Raw genomic sequence first — 14,977 nt, 5'->3', positions numbered from 1 at the left:
GAGGCTCAGGGAGAAACTTTATTTATGGTCAGCCTGCCGGCTTCATCCCATCCGTCTTGTCCACTGAGACGGCTGAGGGCAAAGGACACAACATCGCGAGATCCCCGCAGTCCCGGCTGGATGGATTTCATGGAGTGGATTACAACCTGCGCGGAGTGGATTTTAAGGCTGCCGGCTTCATCCCATCCGTCTTGTCCACTGAGACGGCTGAGGGGAAAGGATACAACATCAGCATCTCCTTCCCATTCGTCCGGTTGCCTCTGCCACGTCATCGGGACTCGCCCGCTGTTGGGCCATTCATCGCTTCTGTCGGGCAGCAGCTCACCAGGCAGGACAGAAAACATGGACTGGGTTTCAATCCTTCATCGCCAGTGACCCATACTGCGGTTTGTGTGACTAGCTCCCCCAGCTACTGTCCACCTCCGGCATCACCATGTAGATTACTGGCTACTTCACCTCCCCATACTGTTGCTGTTTATGTGACTAACCCGACAATACGTACAAGAAACACTTGTCACTTTAATACTGCAAACCTGTCAAACTTGGTATCCATTCCCCTTCAGCCACAGTCTGCTGTAGTAAATAGGGCTGACAATGCTTCACATTCAAACACACTGAGTCTGGCCTTGTTAAACATCAGATCTTTGTCAGGTAAAACATTTTTAATTAATGATTTTATTACCAAGCACAATCTTGATTTTATGTTTTTAACTGAAACTTGGTTGGACCCAGACAACAGCTCAGCTGTTCTTATCGAGTCAACCCCCCCCAACTACACTTTCGAGAGTGAGGCCAGAGCTCATAGGAAAGGTGGTGGAGTTGCTATTTTATTTAATGAATCTTTAACATGCAAAAAGATGTTTTATGGAAACTTTGTTTCATTTGAATATGTGGCTCTCAAGTTAAATTCAGCCTCTCAAGCTATTGTTATTAATATCTACAGGCCACCTAAATACTGTGCAAACTTTTTTGATGACCTTACTGGACTACTGTCTGTAATCTGTATGGAGTTTGACTGTTTATTGATTGTTGGGGATTTTAATATACATGTGGACAAACCCGAGGACAGAAGTGCTAAAGAACTATGCTATGTACTGGAAAATTTTGGACTCTCCCAACACGTAAACCAGCCTACACATAACAAAGGTCACACCCTGGACTTATTAATTTCAAAGGGCCTGGACATTTCAAACCTTTTAGTGTCTGATGTGGGTCTCTCCGACCATTCATGTTTGTTTTTTGGGAGTACAATATCTTTGAACACAACTGCAAAAACAAAGGTTATCAAAAAACGGTATATTACTGAAAACACGAGTGAACAATTTATCCAGGCATTTTCTCTGTCCCCGCTCCTCCCCTGTATCTCAGTTAATGAGCTTGTATGTAACTTCAACTCAAAAATTACAAATGTTATCGATGCTATTGCACCCACCAAGGTGAAAATCATCTCTGGTAAAAAAAGGTCCCCCTGGAGAAATACCCCTCAGGTCAGAATTGAAAAAAGAGAGTGCCGTAAAGCAGAACGCAGGTGGCGAAAAACAAATCTAAATGTTCACTATAACATCTTCAAAGAGAAACTACGCACGTTTAATCTAGAACTAAGAAATGCAAGACAGTCTTTCTTCTCTGACATCATCACCAAAAACAGCAACAATGCACATGCCCTGTTTGCTGCTGTTGACAGGCTAACAAACCCTCCTGTGTCAGTAGCGTCTGAGCATCTTTCCACGAGGGCCTGCAATGAATTTGCCTCCTTCTTTACTGAGAAAATTCATAAAATAAGACAAGCTGTCACTGCATCAATACCAGGTTCAAGATATGTTTTATCTCTGTACCCATTTAAAACAAATTCAGATGCCATGACAGAGTTTTTTCTGATAAACAAGAAAAACCTGGATGACATTATACAACACCTGAACTCCTCCTCCTGTTGCCTTGACATTCTGCCCACAGGCTTCTTTAAAACTGTTTTTAGCTGTATGGCCTCAGATGTCCTAGAAATTGTCAATATGTCCCTTCGCACTGGTGTATTCCCACAGGCCCTGAAAACAGCTGTCATCAAGCCACTCCTAAAAAAGAAAAATCTAGATACATCACTCATGAACAATTATAGGCCGATATCCAACCTACCATTTTTAAGCAAGATCATTGAAAAAGCTGTTCATCATCAGCTAAATAACTACTTAGCAATGAATAACTGCTTTGATGTCTTTCAGTCAGGTTTTCGACAACACCACAGCACTGAGACTGCTCTGGTTAAGGTCCTCAATGACATCCACTTAAACACAGACAGTGGCAAAAGCTCTGTATTAGTTTTATTGGATCTCAGTGCTGCGTTCGACACAGTTGACCACAGCATATTGCTAGATCGACTTGCAAACTGGGTTGGACTTTCTGGAACTGTGCTAAACTGGTTTGAATCATACTTAAAGGAAAGAGACTACTATGTGTCAATAGGCAATTTCACATCCGAGCGAACAAATATTACATGCGGGGTCCCCCAAGGTTCCATTCTTGGGCCTCTTCTGTTTAACATATACATGCTACCGCTAGCTCAGATTATGAACAAAAACAAATTATGCTACCATAATTATGCAGACGACACACAAATTTACATAACCATATCACCAGGAGACTATGGTCCGATTCAAGCACTAAGTAAATGCATTGAACAAATCAATGACTGGATGTGCCAAAACTTTCTTCAATTAAACAGCGACAAAACTGAAGTAATTGTCTTTGGTGCCAGGGATGAACAATCAAAAGTCAGCGCACAGCTTAAATCTGTTATGTTAGAAAGCACACACCAAGCTAGAAATCTTGGAGTAGTGATAGATTCCGACTTGAATTTCAAAAAACACATTAAATCAATTACTAAGTCAGCCTACTACCACCTTAAAAATATATCGAGAATTAAAGGGCTAATATCTCAGCAGGACTTAGAAAAACTTGTCCATGCATTTATTTTTAGTAGACTTGACTACTGTAATAGTGTCTTTGCAGGCCTTCCTAAAAAATCAATCAGACAGCTTCAGCTAATTCAGAACGCTGCTGCTCGAGTCCTCACTAGGACCAAAAAAGTAGATCACATTACCCCAGTTCTTAGGTCTTTACACTGGCTTCCTGTCACTCAAAGAATTGATTTTAAAATATCGATGATGGTCTACAAAGCCTTAAATGGTTTAGGGCCAAAATACATTACTGATCTGCTGATACGTTATGAGCCGCCCAGAGCCCTTAGGTCGTCTGGGACAGGTCTTTTAAAAGTCCCCAGAGCTAGGACTAAACAGGGAGAGGCGGCATTCAGCGTTTATGCGCCCAATGTCTGGAACGGACTGCCAGAGAGTCTGAGGTCCGCTGAGACTCTCAGCTCTTTTAAATCGGGTCTCAAAACGTTCTTGTTTCCCTTTTAACCTGTAATTTTTGGTAAAATGTTTTAATTCTTTTATTTAAATGTTGTATTTTTATCCATGTTTTAAATTTGTTCATTTTTTTTTTTTTTTTTTTTTTTTTTTTTTTTGTATTTGTATTCTTTATTTGATTTTAACCCTGTGAAGCACCTTGAGTGGCCTTGTGCCTGAAATGTGCTCTATAAATAAAATTGCCTTGCCTTGCCTTGCCTTATTGTGGAACCATGCACATCTGTCCCAGATGCTGCAAGAGAGGTCCGCAAATCACTAGATGTAATGTTCGGGTTGGCTTTTAACTGAAAAATAACTTTTCTTGTGGCGCTTGTGGATATTTTTGAAGGAAGTCTACTTCTAGGCAGATGTTCAGTCACTCTTAAATCTCTCCATTTGTAGATGATTTGCCTCACGGTGGACCGATGGAGCTCACACTTTTTTTAAATTAATTTATAGCTGTCCCCAGACAAATGTGCAGCATCAACTCTATTCCTGAGATCCTCAGAGATTTGTTTCCCTTTCAGCATGTCTGACCTGTATGGGTTCACTTTGGTGAGCCTAAACTAACCTGGTTTTATCGCCCAATTTCTTCCCTAAAGATCTCTCACTACATTGGTCCATTTCTCAATTTGGCCCATCTGATTGTGTTTACTTGCTCGATTTAAGCAATGCAGCTTAGGGTTCACAAACTTTTGCACATACAACAATCTGTTTTAACAATTGATTTCTGGAAAAGAAAAATTTGAATTGATAAAGAAACATCTGTTATTTCATATAAAAAATACTGGTATTGATAAAAATGAATTAATAGTGGTCAAAATAAATAAAATTCCAAAAGGTTCAAGGGGTTCACAAACTTTCACACAGCACTGTATATCAACCTGCCAGAGATGGAAATGAGCCACTGGCTATAATCTGGCATATTTACATTTAAATGTTCTTCAATATGCACTGTCCCCGTTTCAAATAAAAACAATCTAAAAAGATCAAATCTCAAATCCTTCATCTTATGTTTGAGCTGTAAGCAGCCTGTGCTGTTTCACGAACAGCCATTAATTCTCCTCCTCTTAAAGGTCACATATTATGCTAAATGCACTTTTTAAATGTGTTCTAACATATCCATGGGTCCACGGTGTGCCTAAAGACTGCCAAAATATAAAAAAAAAATAACAATCTCTCCTGTTCTCACTCTCCCCCTTTCTGAAACCCCCATCCCTCCCCCCCAATATACTCCAGTCAGAATTTTCCCCTTTTCTGACCTCACAAACTGGAAAGCCAGAAGCTTCCACTGTGCAGCCCACACCCCTATTTCTTATTGGTCCACGGCCCTGACTGACAGAGGGCGAGGCGTATCTGGCTTCGCTTCCGGACAAGGGGCGGGGGCAGCTCAAAGATTGTATATTTACGAGGGGAGCTGCAGCTCTTTTTAAAAAATAGGCCATTGTGAGATTAGCTGAACATCAGCATAGTACAATAAATTATCTGAAAGTTTTTTTCAGCAAACAATTAAAGAAAAACGTATTAGGGACCACTAAGACCATATAATATGGTGTATAATAGAACCGAAAAGTGTATAATATGGGAGCTTTAAAGGAGGACAGGGATTGACAGGGGACAAGCTATGCATGTATTACAGATAGACAGAGGACAGAGTCAGATGGACAGGCATCTCCACGTTGAAGTATCTGTCTGATTGAGCAGAGAAGGATGTCCAACTACAAGATGTACTGGGACATTGTTGAGATTGTAAATTTCAGTATCTTCACACTACTGACGATGACGAACATGGAGTGGAGGGGCACACAGCGCACCACTGTATGAGGATGGGTATTCTAAGAGCGGACACATCAGCTCACATGCAAACACTGCTACAACATTGAACACATTTCTCAGGTTTCTTGATGGCAGGAAGGACATGCAAGATTGGACATGCAAGATGGATGCCCCAGTCCACAAATTGTGTTTGATTTTTGTATTTGAGAATATCCTATTCCCAGTAGCATTTAGACATGTGCAATTATGGTGCAACATGTGGTAGTTGATGTTACTAACTCAACATTGTTCTTTTCTACATTTGTTTTACAGCACACAGACCTGTGTCAGTACATGGACAAACACCCTGGTGGTCTCCATCCAGACAATGTAAAGGTACAGTATGAATAAATATGCTAGTCATTAACATTTAGCTTGATGAGTACACTGTCTTGAAAGCTAATAAGATGTGGATGTAAAACAGGATATTTTGCTAGCACAAATTAGCTTGGCGTCATCAACATCATGTAACTCTTAATTTTTGTTGTCCTTTTGATGGTCTACTGCCCTACATTTTCCTTACTGTGACATCACAGTAAGGGTTAGGATTAAAAGGACAGCTGGGCCAAGGGAAGACTGAGTGAAGACTGAGGGAAGAAAAACCTCATTCATTATATTATAATAGTGATTTTATAATGATAGAACGCTAGTTCCGTATGGGTGAAGTATTCCTTTAAAGGTCACATATTATGCTAAACGCACTTTTTAACATGTGTTCTAACATATGCATGGGTCCACGGTGTGCCTAGAGACTGCCAAAATATTTTAAAAAATAACAATCTCTCCTTTTCTCACTCTCCCCCTTTCTGAAACCCCCACCCCTCCCCCCAATATACTCCAGTCAGAATTCTCCTCATTTCTGACCTCACAAACTGGAAAGCCAGAAGCTTCCACTGTGCAGCCCACACCCCTATTTCTTATTGGTCCACGGCCCCGACAGACAGAGGGCGAGGCGTATCTGGCTTCGCTTCCGGACAGGGGGCAGGGGGAGCTCAAAGATTGTATATTTACGAGGGGAGCTGCAGCTCTTTTTAAAAAATAGGCCATTGTGAGATTAGCTGAACATCAGCATAGTACAATAAATTATCTGAAAGTTTTTTTCAGCAAACAATTAAAGAAAAACGTATTAGGGAGACCATATAATATGGTGTATAATAGTACCGAAAAGTGTATAATATGGGAGCTTTAAATAAGAAGGGACCCTGAAATAGACGTTTTCTGGATGGCAGCATGTTGCTCCAAAACCTGTATGTACTTTTCATCATTAATGGTGCCTTTACAGATGTGCAAGTTACCCATGCCCTTGGCCCTAACCCACCCCCATACCATCACTGCTGGCTTTTCAACTTTCTATTGGTAACAATCTGGATGGTCCTTTTCCTCTGGAGCCCGGAGGACACAACGTCCATGATATACAAAAACTATTTGAAATGTAGACTCTTCAGACTACAGCGCACTGTTCCACTTTGCGTCAGTCCATCTCAGATGAGCCCAGGTCCAGAGAAGTCTGCAGCATTTGTGGATGTTGTTGATGTTGCGGCTTTCCATTAGCCAATAGGCTTCATGTCGGTATGGTGTTCTCACGCGTGCTGTATAGCCTATAGTTGACAGTTGAAACTCATAAATGTCCGCTCGTTCCTCAGGGTTCAAATTAGCCTGGAAATCCAGACCCTGATATCTTGAACGATAGAGGGTCTGGCCACAATCAATAGTAATTTCCAACTCAAGGGGCGGCTCCTACTCGTGCATTTCAAATGCTACTGCACGCAGTTGGATATCACTACAACCAATCAGAGCGATGCACAAGGTGACGTATTAAGCCCCGTTCGTTTAGCGAGCAGCTGTTAAACTGTTTAGTTAAACTTTTGCTGTGGTCGGTCGGCAAAACAGAACATTCCACTTGCTTGCTAATGAAAGATTTGAGTGTCATCTTCCAAATCGTAAAGGGTCGAGGCCAAAGGAGTCTCAAACTCACACAACATATCCGCAGCCATCTTTGATGTTTACTATCACGGCTTCAACGTCGCATGCACGTCACTGTCGTCATCCGGTTACGTCCGCCCTAGAGTACCATACGAGGGGCTCTGGCCCGCCCATATTAGATAGAACCAATTGAAACGTGAGTCGGGATTTCTCGACTTTTTGAAAAAGCTTCAATGGAGAGTGTCCAGACCAACAGGCGCAACAAATTTAATTTGCCAGCGCCTAGTGGCAGGTCTGGGAATGCCAGGCTAGGTTTAAATGCTTACTTTATTCAAAACACAAATGAAGGTGCGACTCGTACATACAACTATTCTGTTAACCTGAGCTCCATTAGCACAGTCGAAAACTGTTTGCCTTCCGGCATGCAACCACCTGGCGTCCCTGCTACTCCTGATGAGTAGGGTTGCATCCGGTTACATAGTGCTGCCACCAGGCAGTCGAATTAGACATAACAAGACAATAGAAACAAAGAAACAACAAACAACAAAGAAAAGGGTAAATGGCTCTTACAGTTGATATATGGCTTTCACTTTGCATGGTAGAGTCTTATCTTGCATTTGTAGATGTAGCGATGAACTGTGTTTACCGACAATTGTTTTCCGAAGTGTCCCATGGCCCATGTAGTAATATCCTTTATAAAATCATAATTTTTTAATGCAGTGCCACCTGAGGTCATGGGCAATACATTTTGATTTTGGACCTTCCCCCTTATGTGCAGAGATTCCTCCAGATTCTCTTGTAGATGGTGAAATCCTTCAATTATTTGCAGGAATAATGGTGTCCTGTCCTCTGCACATGCCTTGCATGGATATACCAGGGTTTTTCCTGGCTCAGAATGGGCCTTTGGGGGGTCAGTACGCGACCGACTTTTTTTGGGGTCGCGACAGTAAAGGCAAACGGTTTGTGTATTTTAAGAGGGGTGTTGGGTTGGGAGAGGGGAGTTTCTGTCCAGCTCAAGAGCATTTCAGTCAGCCTGTCAATCACTGCGTTACCATGGAGCTCACTGACGCTTATGAAATCACAATAAACAACCTGTAGATATGAAGTCAAAATACTAATAATGACTAGGCCTAACTGTTTAATACTTTAATTGTTTCTAATTGATCTAAACCATGGAAGAAGGTAGGGCTGCTCAATTATGAAAAAATCATAATCATGATTATTTTGAGTAATCACATTGTGTTATCACGATTATTAAAGACAGTTAATCATTGATTTAAGAACATTATGCATTTATTTTACTTTTAACAAGGTTTTTTTCTAAAAACACCATGACTTTGGACTTTAAACAAAGGCCTAATTGAACTGAAAACAGGGAGAATAGAAATAGGCTAAATAAGTGAAACATATTTTTAATAATTTAATAAAAATATGTCAAAATAAAAATAACCAGTTGTAAATGGTGTTGATAGGGCACGTCTTTTGCTAGCATTAAATGTAAGGGCATGATTTATTTATGTCATGGAGCTGGCTGGATAGGCAGTTGCATTGTAGTGTTGACAGTTGTGGTGGCAGGAGTTAAGGAGCTTTAAACTTCCTGTGTTTTTATTCATTGATTGCTTGGTCATAGACCACTATGACTCGACTTAAAGTGAATAAACAAATTGGTCGGAATGTTTAAAGGTGCAGATCAGGTCGTATATCACTTTTCTTTCTCTCTCTCTCTGTCTCTCGGTCGCGTATGTCATGTTACTCGCGTGTCCGCGCGTGACAAATCTTGCACATTATTTTAGTTTGTTGTGAGTCTGAAGTGTTTTCAGACAACACAATTAGTTTTACCTTTATTCTCGTCATCTAGAAGTTTTTCAAAACACCCGGCAATGCGCAACATCTCCCTCGTAGCTACTCTCTGGACTAGCCGTTAGCGAAACTATCAGGTGAGGGAGGGGCCGAGCGGAGCTCACGGCTGAAAGGGTTTGCTTCATTTATAAGCCTGCATGCCCCGGCGAGCGGAACAATGATAGTTTAATAACGATTATCCCCGACCTGATTTATTTTTTTACAACTGAGATTGCAAGTAATATGACTGGAATGGCGCGGAAATGGAAACACATTTGGAGCCGTTTTAAGTAGATTTTTATTTATTTATCTATATAAAAAAAAAAAAAAACACTTTGGCGCTGAGGATTTTCCTTTGGCGGGCGCTAAAATTCCTTTGGCGGGCGCCAAAAATTGTTGAATGCAGGAAAAACCCTGTATACAGGTAGATATCTCCGTCCCAATCCCCACCACGTATACAGTCTTCCAGTTGAATTTCTTTATTGTAGTAATTGGCCATACGAGTAAAACTACAAAGAAAATACAGTGTAAATAAATATGTCCACATACACGTTTTCGTATGTATGATAATATACCTTAAACATATATTAATCTACAAAATATAACTTAATATAAATGATAGATAAGCCAAAAGATTGATAAAACATACCAACTATGCTTATTGTGTGGGGTTTTTCCTCGACCATTAAATTAATCAGTGGGCTACACTATGTGCCACTGCTACGATGTCACGTAGCTGCTGCAGCCAGCGCTGTTCTCTCACTGTCTCTGTCGGCTTGCACCGAGCCGTCTCTGTGCATTTACCGGTGTAATACGCTCACAGCACAGGGGAATAAATAGAGAAGTGGATGGTTTGACCAAGGAAAAACGAGAGACAACAGTTGTTCCAAAGCCCGATAGTTTGACCCATATTCTGGTGGCGGCTATCGCGGTCCAGCCTTAACCCCGCCCTACTAGTAAGGGTAGGGTCGGCAGTGGAAACACCACCGAGATTCTTAAAAGTGAGCTGTCCCGCTCCGACCCGACCTACTTTTTCTACAATCGTACAGATAAACGCTATAGATGGGCACCACAAGGTTTCTACTGCGAGATCCAGGAAGGACTCAACTGTGGCTTCCTGCTGCTGGCTTGGACATCAACACACCGCCAGATACTCTACGCAAACTAGATGATCCAGGATAGAATGTATTGGAAGAGGAATTGTTGTATAGCACTATTACCCTATGTTGCCTGGTGTACAGTGCTTGCACTGCAGTTGATAATCATCTTTGCTGTAATTCAACACAGAATCTATGACCTCATCTAGACTGTAGTGCTCTGCTTATTAGATTATATGCAGTCAACCAAAGGGCCCTGTCTCAGTGACATCTCAATAGATCAATGGTAAACTGACACCCACAAGTCATGTCCAGAAGGCAAATCACAGCTATAATTTGCACTTACAAGGGAAGCTAGTAATAGCGCATTAGTTATCAGTGTCATATCAAAATCAAGGACAGGTTAGTGTTTAAAGGTCCTTTCCTCTCTTTTTTTTGTAATTAGTATTTTATTTAGTTTTTATATACCACTGTTACATTGTAATCAACATTGTAGTCAATATTACAATTGACATCTTACCAATTATCTCTTAGTGATGTTTCATTTTTGAAAAAGAAGATAAAGATTAAGCCAAAAGACGTAATAAAAATCAGGTAGAAATAGTTAATGAAAAGATAAAAATTAAATAACGGAAATAAAAAAACACATGGATCAATTTTAAATTTTTACAATAAGCAGCACTCTCTCATCTTATAGCAATATATTGTAGGATGCCACTTTTACCAACTCCGTGCTCCACTCCTGGAAAGAGGGCTCACCTGGGTTCTTCCAATTTCTCATTATAATTTGTTTTCCAACCATTACACTGGTCTGAATAAAGTCCGCTGCACCACAGTTGGATGTTATTTGTGGATCATTTAAAACATAAAGCCTCGGTCAGAACTCCAAGCTAGACCGGGTAATGTTTTCAATGCGATAATGAATCTTCAGCTAGTAGTTCTGAATCATGGGACATTCCCAGAGCAGATGAAGAGAGAGAGAAAGAGTCCCTTCTGAGCTGCAGCACTTCCAGCAGTCTGCATTATCCCTCAACTTCAGCCTGAACAGTCGGCTTGGAGTCCAATAAAAGCGGTTCAGAATCTTAAACTGGATTAATCTAATTTTAATGTCTCTTGACACCCTCTTGATGTTTTCACAAATACGATCCCACTCTTTGTGTGACATCAATGTTCAAATCTGCCGACCAAGTTAACATGGTTGCATAAGATATGGTAACGGTCTGTTGGAATAACATTGCATAGAATATGGAAGCCTCATGCCCCAAACCCATTATTTTCGTAGTCTGAGAGAGGTTTGACTGTTGAGGTTCTATTCCTCTAACAAGTGACGTATTTGTAAGTACTTCCAGAAATTATTTCTGGGCAGATTGTATTCACCAGCCAACATTTCAAATGACTTTATATTATCCCTCTCATATAGGTTTGCTAGTGTAATAATTCCTTTTTCTACCAAATTTTTCCATAAAAGAGAATGTTTATTAATACGTAACTTTGGGTTATCCCAAATACAAGATTCAGAATTAAGATAGATAGACATTGATATTAAAAGCTTTAGTAAACTTCTTCCACACATTAAAGAGGTTGGATATGATAGGGTGAGATTTTAATTTGGAGGGTATAGTGCTAGACAGAGCATTTATAGGGGCAAGTGGGGAAAACAATCTCTGTTCAATCTCAAACCAGGGAGGGGCTCTCTCAGGTGGCAGTGTCCACTGAGCAATATGTCTCAGACAGAAGGCATAATGATACAGGGCTAGCTTGGCGAGGCCCGTGCCACCCTTATTGATTGGAACCTGAAGCCTTTCTAACTTTATCCGCACGTTTGCCATTCCATAAAAACGTTTTGCAAATTTGGTCGAACCTTTTAAAGTATTTCTGGGGTATTGCAATAGGAAGACATTGAAGCAAATAATTCAACCTTGGGATACAGTTCATCTTCAGGACATTGACCTTTCCCCATAATGATAAGAATAGTGGTGACCATCTATCTGTATCTAATATATATATATGACTAATATGACATATTATTAAAAAGTGGGTCCAGATTCTTATCGATTATTTTATCAATTTGGTGAGGGAAGAGAATGCCAAGATATTTTATGCCTTCAGTAGGCCACTGAAATAGCCCTGCCTGAAATAAAGTTTTTGGGCAGTATGAGGTCAATGGAAGGGCCTCTGACTTCGACCAGTTGACTTTATACCCTGATATTTTAGAGAATGACTTAATAACGTCCAATAATCCTGGGACAGATCTGGCTGGGTCCGAGGCAAGCCACAAAATGTTGTCCACGTAAAGCAGAAGCTTATGTGTAGACTTTATTTTAACTCCCTGAATATTCTGATTCTTCCGAATAGCTGCCGCAAGAGGCTCAAGAGCTAGACAAAAAAGCCCTGGCGACAGAGCAGAGCCCTGCCGGGTGTGAAGTGTGAAGTAAGAGGAAATCAGACCATTTGTTCTCACCTGTGGGTCTCTGTAGAGAATATCTATACATCTGAGAAATGTTTGACCAAATACAAAAGCTTTAAGCGTATGAAACATATACCTCCACTCCAGCCTATCAAACGCTTTCTCAGCGTCAAGTGAGATAGCTGCTGTTGGATCGTTGGAGTCCCGCACCGACCACATAATATTTATAAGACGTCTCACATTATCAGAGGAATTTCTTTGTCTAATAAAGCCCACTTGGTCCGGATAGATAAGTGACCTAAGTGTTTTATCCAATCTATTTGCAAGTATTTTAGATAAAAGTCTACAATCAACAGATATTAAACTTAGTGGACGATAGCTTTTACAGTCAGTCGGGTCCTTTTCTTTTTTAAGTATAAGTGTGATAATTGCCTGGTTTAAGGAGGGAGGTAATTTGCCAAATTCAAATGCTTCTGTAAGCATGTTTTCAAATAATGGTAATAGGTCTTCTGCATAACTTTTAAAGAATTCTGCCGTAAACCCGTCTTGGCCTGGGGATTTACCTGCTGGTAGGGCCTTAATCGCATTAAGTATCTCCTGGGAACTAATAGGTGAATCCAAGTCCTCCTGTTGAGAGCTACTCAGTTTAGGAAGGTTTCATTTGTCAAGAAATTACATTATCTCTTTGTCAGTGGCAGTGCTTTCAGATGTATAAAGATTTATATAAAATGTCTTGAATGCATCATTTATTTCCCTAGATTTAGTTGCCAGGCTTCCATCCCCAGTCGTCACTGCTGTTACAGAAGATTTGAACTATTTTTGTTTAATGTACCTGGCCAAAAATTTCCCTGCTTTATCCCCCGATTCAAAAATAGTCTGCTTGGCCCTGAACAAAAAATATTCAGTTTTTTTGGATATTATAATATTACATTCATATTTAAGGTGGGTCAATTATTTTAAAATAGATTCAGATATATTCCTTTTTAATTTAGCTTCGGTGTTCTTCATTCTCTTTTCTAGATCTGTGAGTTTAGCAACATTGACCTTCTTCTTATGAGAAGAATATTGAATAATAAATCCCCTTAGAAAGGCCACTATGGCAGAGGGAGCTGTGGAGACATTGGTCTCCAAATACAGCCTAATTTGGGCTCGAAGAGTTTCCTTAAATCCCACATCTTGTAATAAAGATGAATTAAAACGCCACATCTGTGATCTTTCTGTTTCCTGATATGGGGTCATTTGTAGTCTGACCATGGCATGGTCCATAAACAGAATGCTATCAATTAAACAGGACAATGTGGCAGGCAGTAACGAGCTAGAAATTAGAAAAAAATCTATTCTTGAATAGACTTTGTGGGCTCCTCAGTAAAAACTGTAATCTCTGTCCGTTGGGTGGTTCAGCCGCCACACATCTGTTAGACCCATAGATGAACACATTCTCTTAACAAGCAAAACAGTCAGGCATTCTACTTAATGATGGCTTACTTCTATCGAGGAGGTCTTTCCTCTCTTAATCATTCCCCAGGGTTTTCAGTGTCCTGGAAAGAACATTGTAACTTGGCACCAATTCAAAGACACACGTAGTTATTCAATACTTTCAAAGTACTGTAAGTGCTGATGGTGTTCAGGAGATGATTTGTGAATGTACAGTTGGGAAGTATTTAAAGATCATCTTCTTAAACGTTTCCCAAAGTACACAAACTTCTGTTAACATTATCTTTAAAGGTTTAAAACGTTGACAGTATGTGAGAATCCTGTTCTTCTTGTTAGACCTGGATAGTTTTACCTTAACCTTCCTGCTAAATGTAAAACTGTGAATGAATCAGAATGTGATCATTTCCTTATCCTTTTTCGAAATGTATTCAATAAATAACAGTACAAATACATCATAATTTGTTTCAACTGATAAACGTTATTGTTTTTTGTAAATATACACAGATATAGAATTAGAAAATTGCAACATGTTTAAAAAAAGTTGGAAGAATGGCATGTCTTTTTTTTATATATCTTTTTTTGGCATTTTTATGCTTTATTGATAGTGCAGAGAGACAGAGGTGAAATCAGTGGCGTAACTTTGATGTTCATATTGGTGGGGACGCATTTTGGCGAAACGTCACACAATTTGGCGAAACTGCTCGCGGTCTACGGGGGCTTAATTGTTTCCAAGGCGACCTAGCTTTACTACAGCACATAGCAGAGCAGTTTTGCTCTTATTTTCTCTTTTATTATAATGTAGCCTGTCGGCATCGTATAACCTGCAGGACAAATAAAAAGCAAAGACTTCGCTTTGCATGGCCGGTGGTCCAGACAGACATGTCCTGTCAGATCAACGACGCTTGATTAGACTTACATACAGTATGTCATTGTCAGTGTTACAATGAGATGTTTGATTACTAACTTAAATTACTGTTGTTTGGTGAAAATAGTTCCGAATGTCTTCTCATTTCCTTTTCTTCCCTGACATTTTTCCTTCAGCCGCATTCACAGCGCAGCAG

The 14,977-nt window shown here is 40.2% G+C and overlaps 1 protein-coding gene across 1 annotated transcript in view; it reads left to right on the top strand.

Annotated features, from left to right (window-relative positions):
* cdk14 (cyclin dependent kinase 14) overlaps nucleotides 1-14,977 on the top strand; it is a 287,659-nt gene that overhangs the window by 120,646 nt on the left and 152,036 nt on the right. The window contains exon 7 of the mRNA XM_080039284.1: nucleotides 5,490-5,552. Coding sequence (XP_079895410.1) covers nucleotides 5,490-5,552 — 63 coding nt within the window. The remainder of the gene's footprint in view (nucleotides 1-5,489; nucleotides 5,553-14,977) is intronic.

The sequence above is a fragment of the Ammodytes marinus genome (assembly GCF_949987685.1).
Source record: "Ammodytes marinus genome assembly, chromosome: 13".
In the NCBI taxonomy this organism is placed as follows: domain Eukaryota; kingdom Metazoa; phylum Chordata; class Actinopteri; order Uranoscopiformes; family Ammodytidae; genus Ammodytes; species Ammodytes marinus.
Note: the sequence above shows the minus strand (reverse complement) of the source record. Positions and strands in the feature narration are given on the sequence as shown.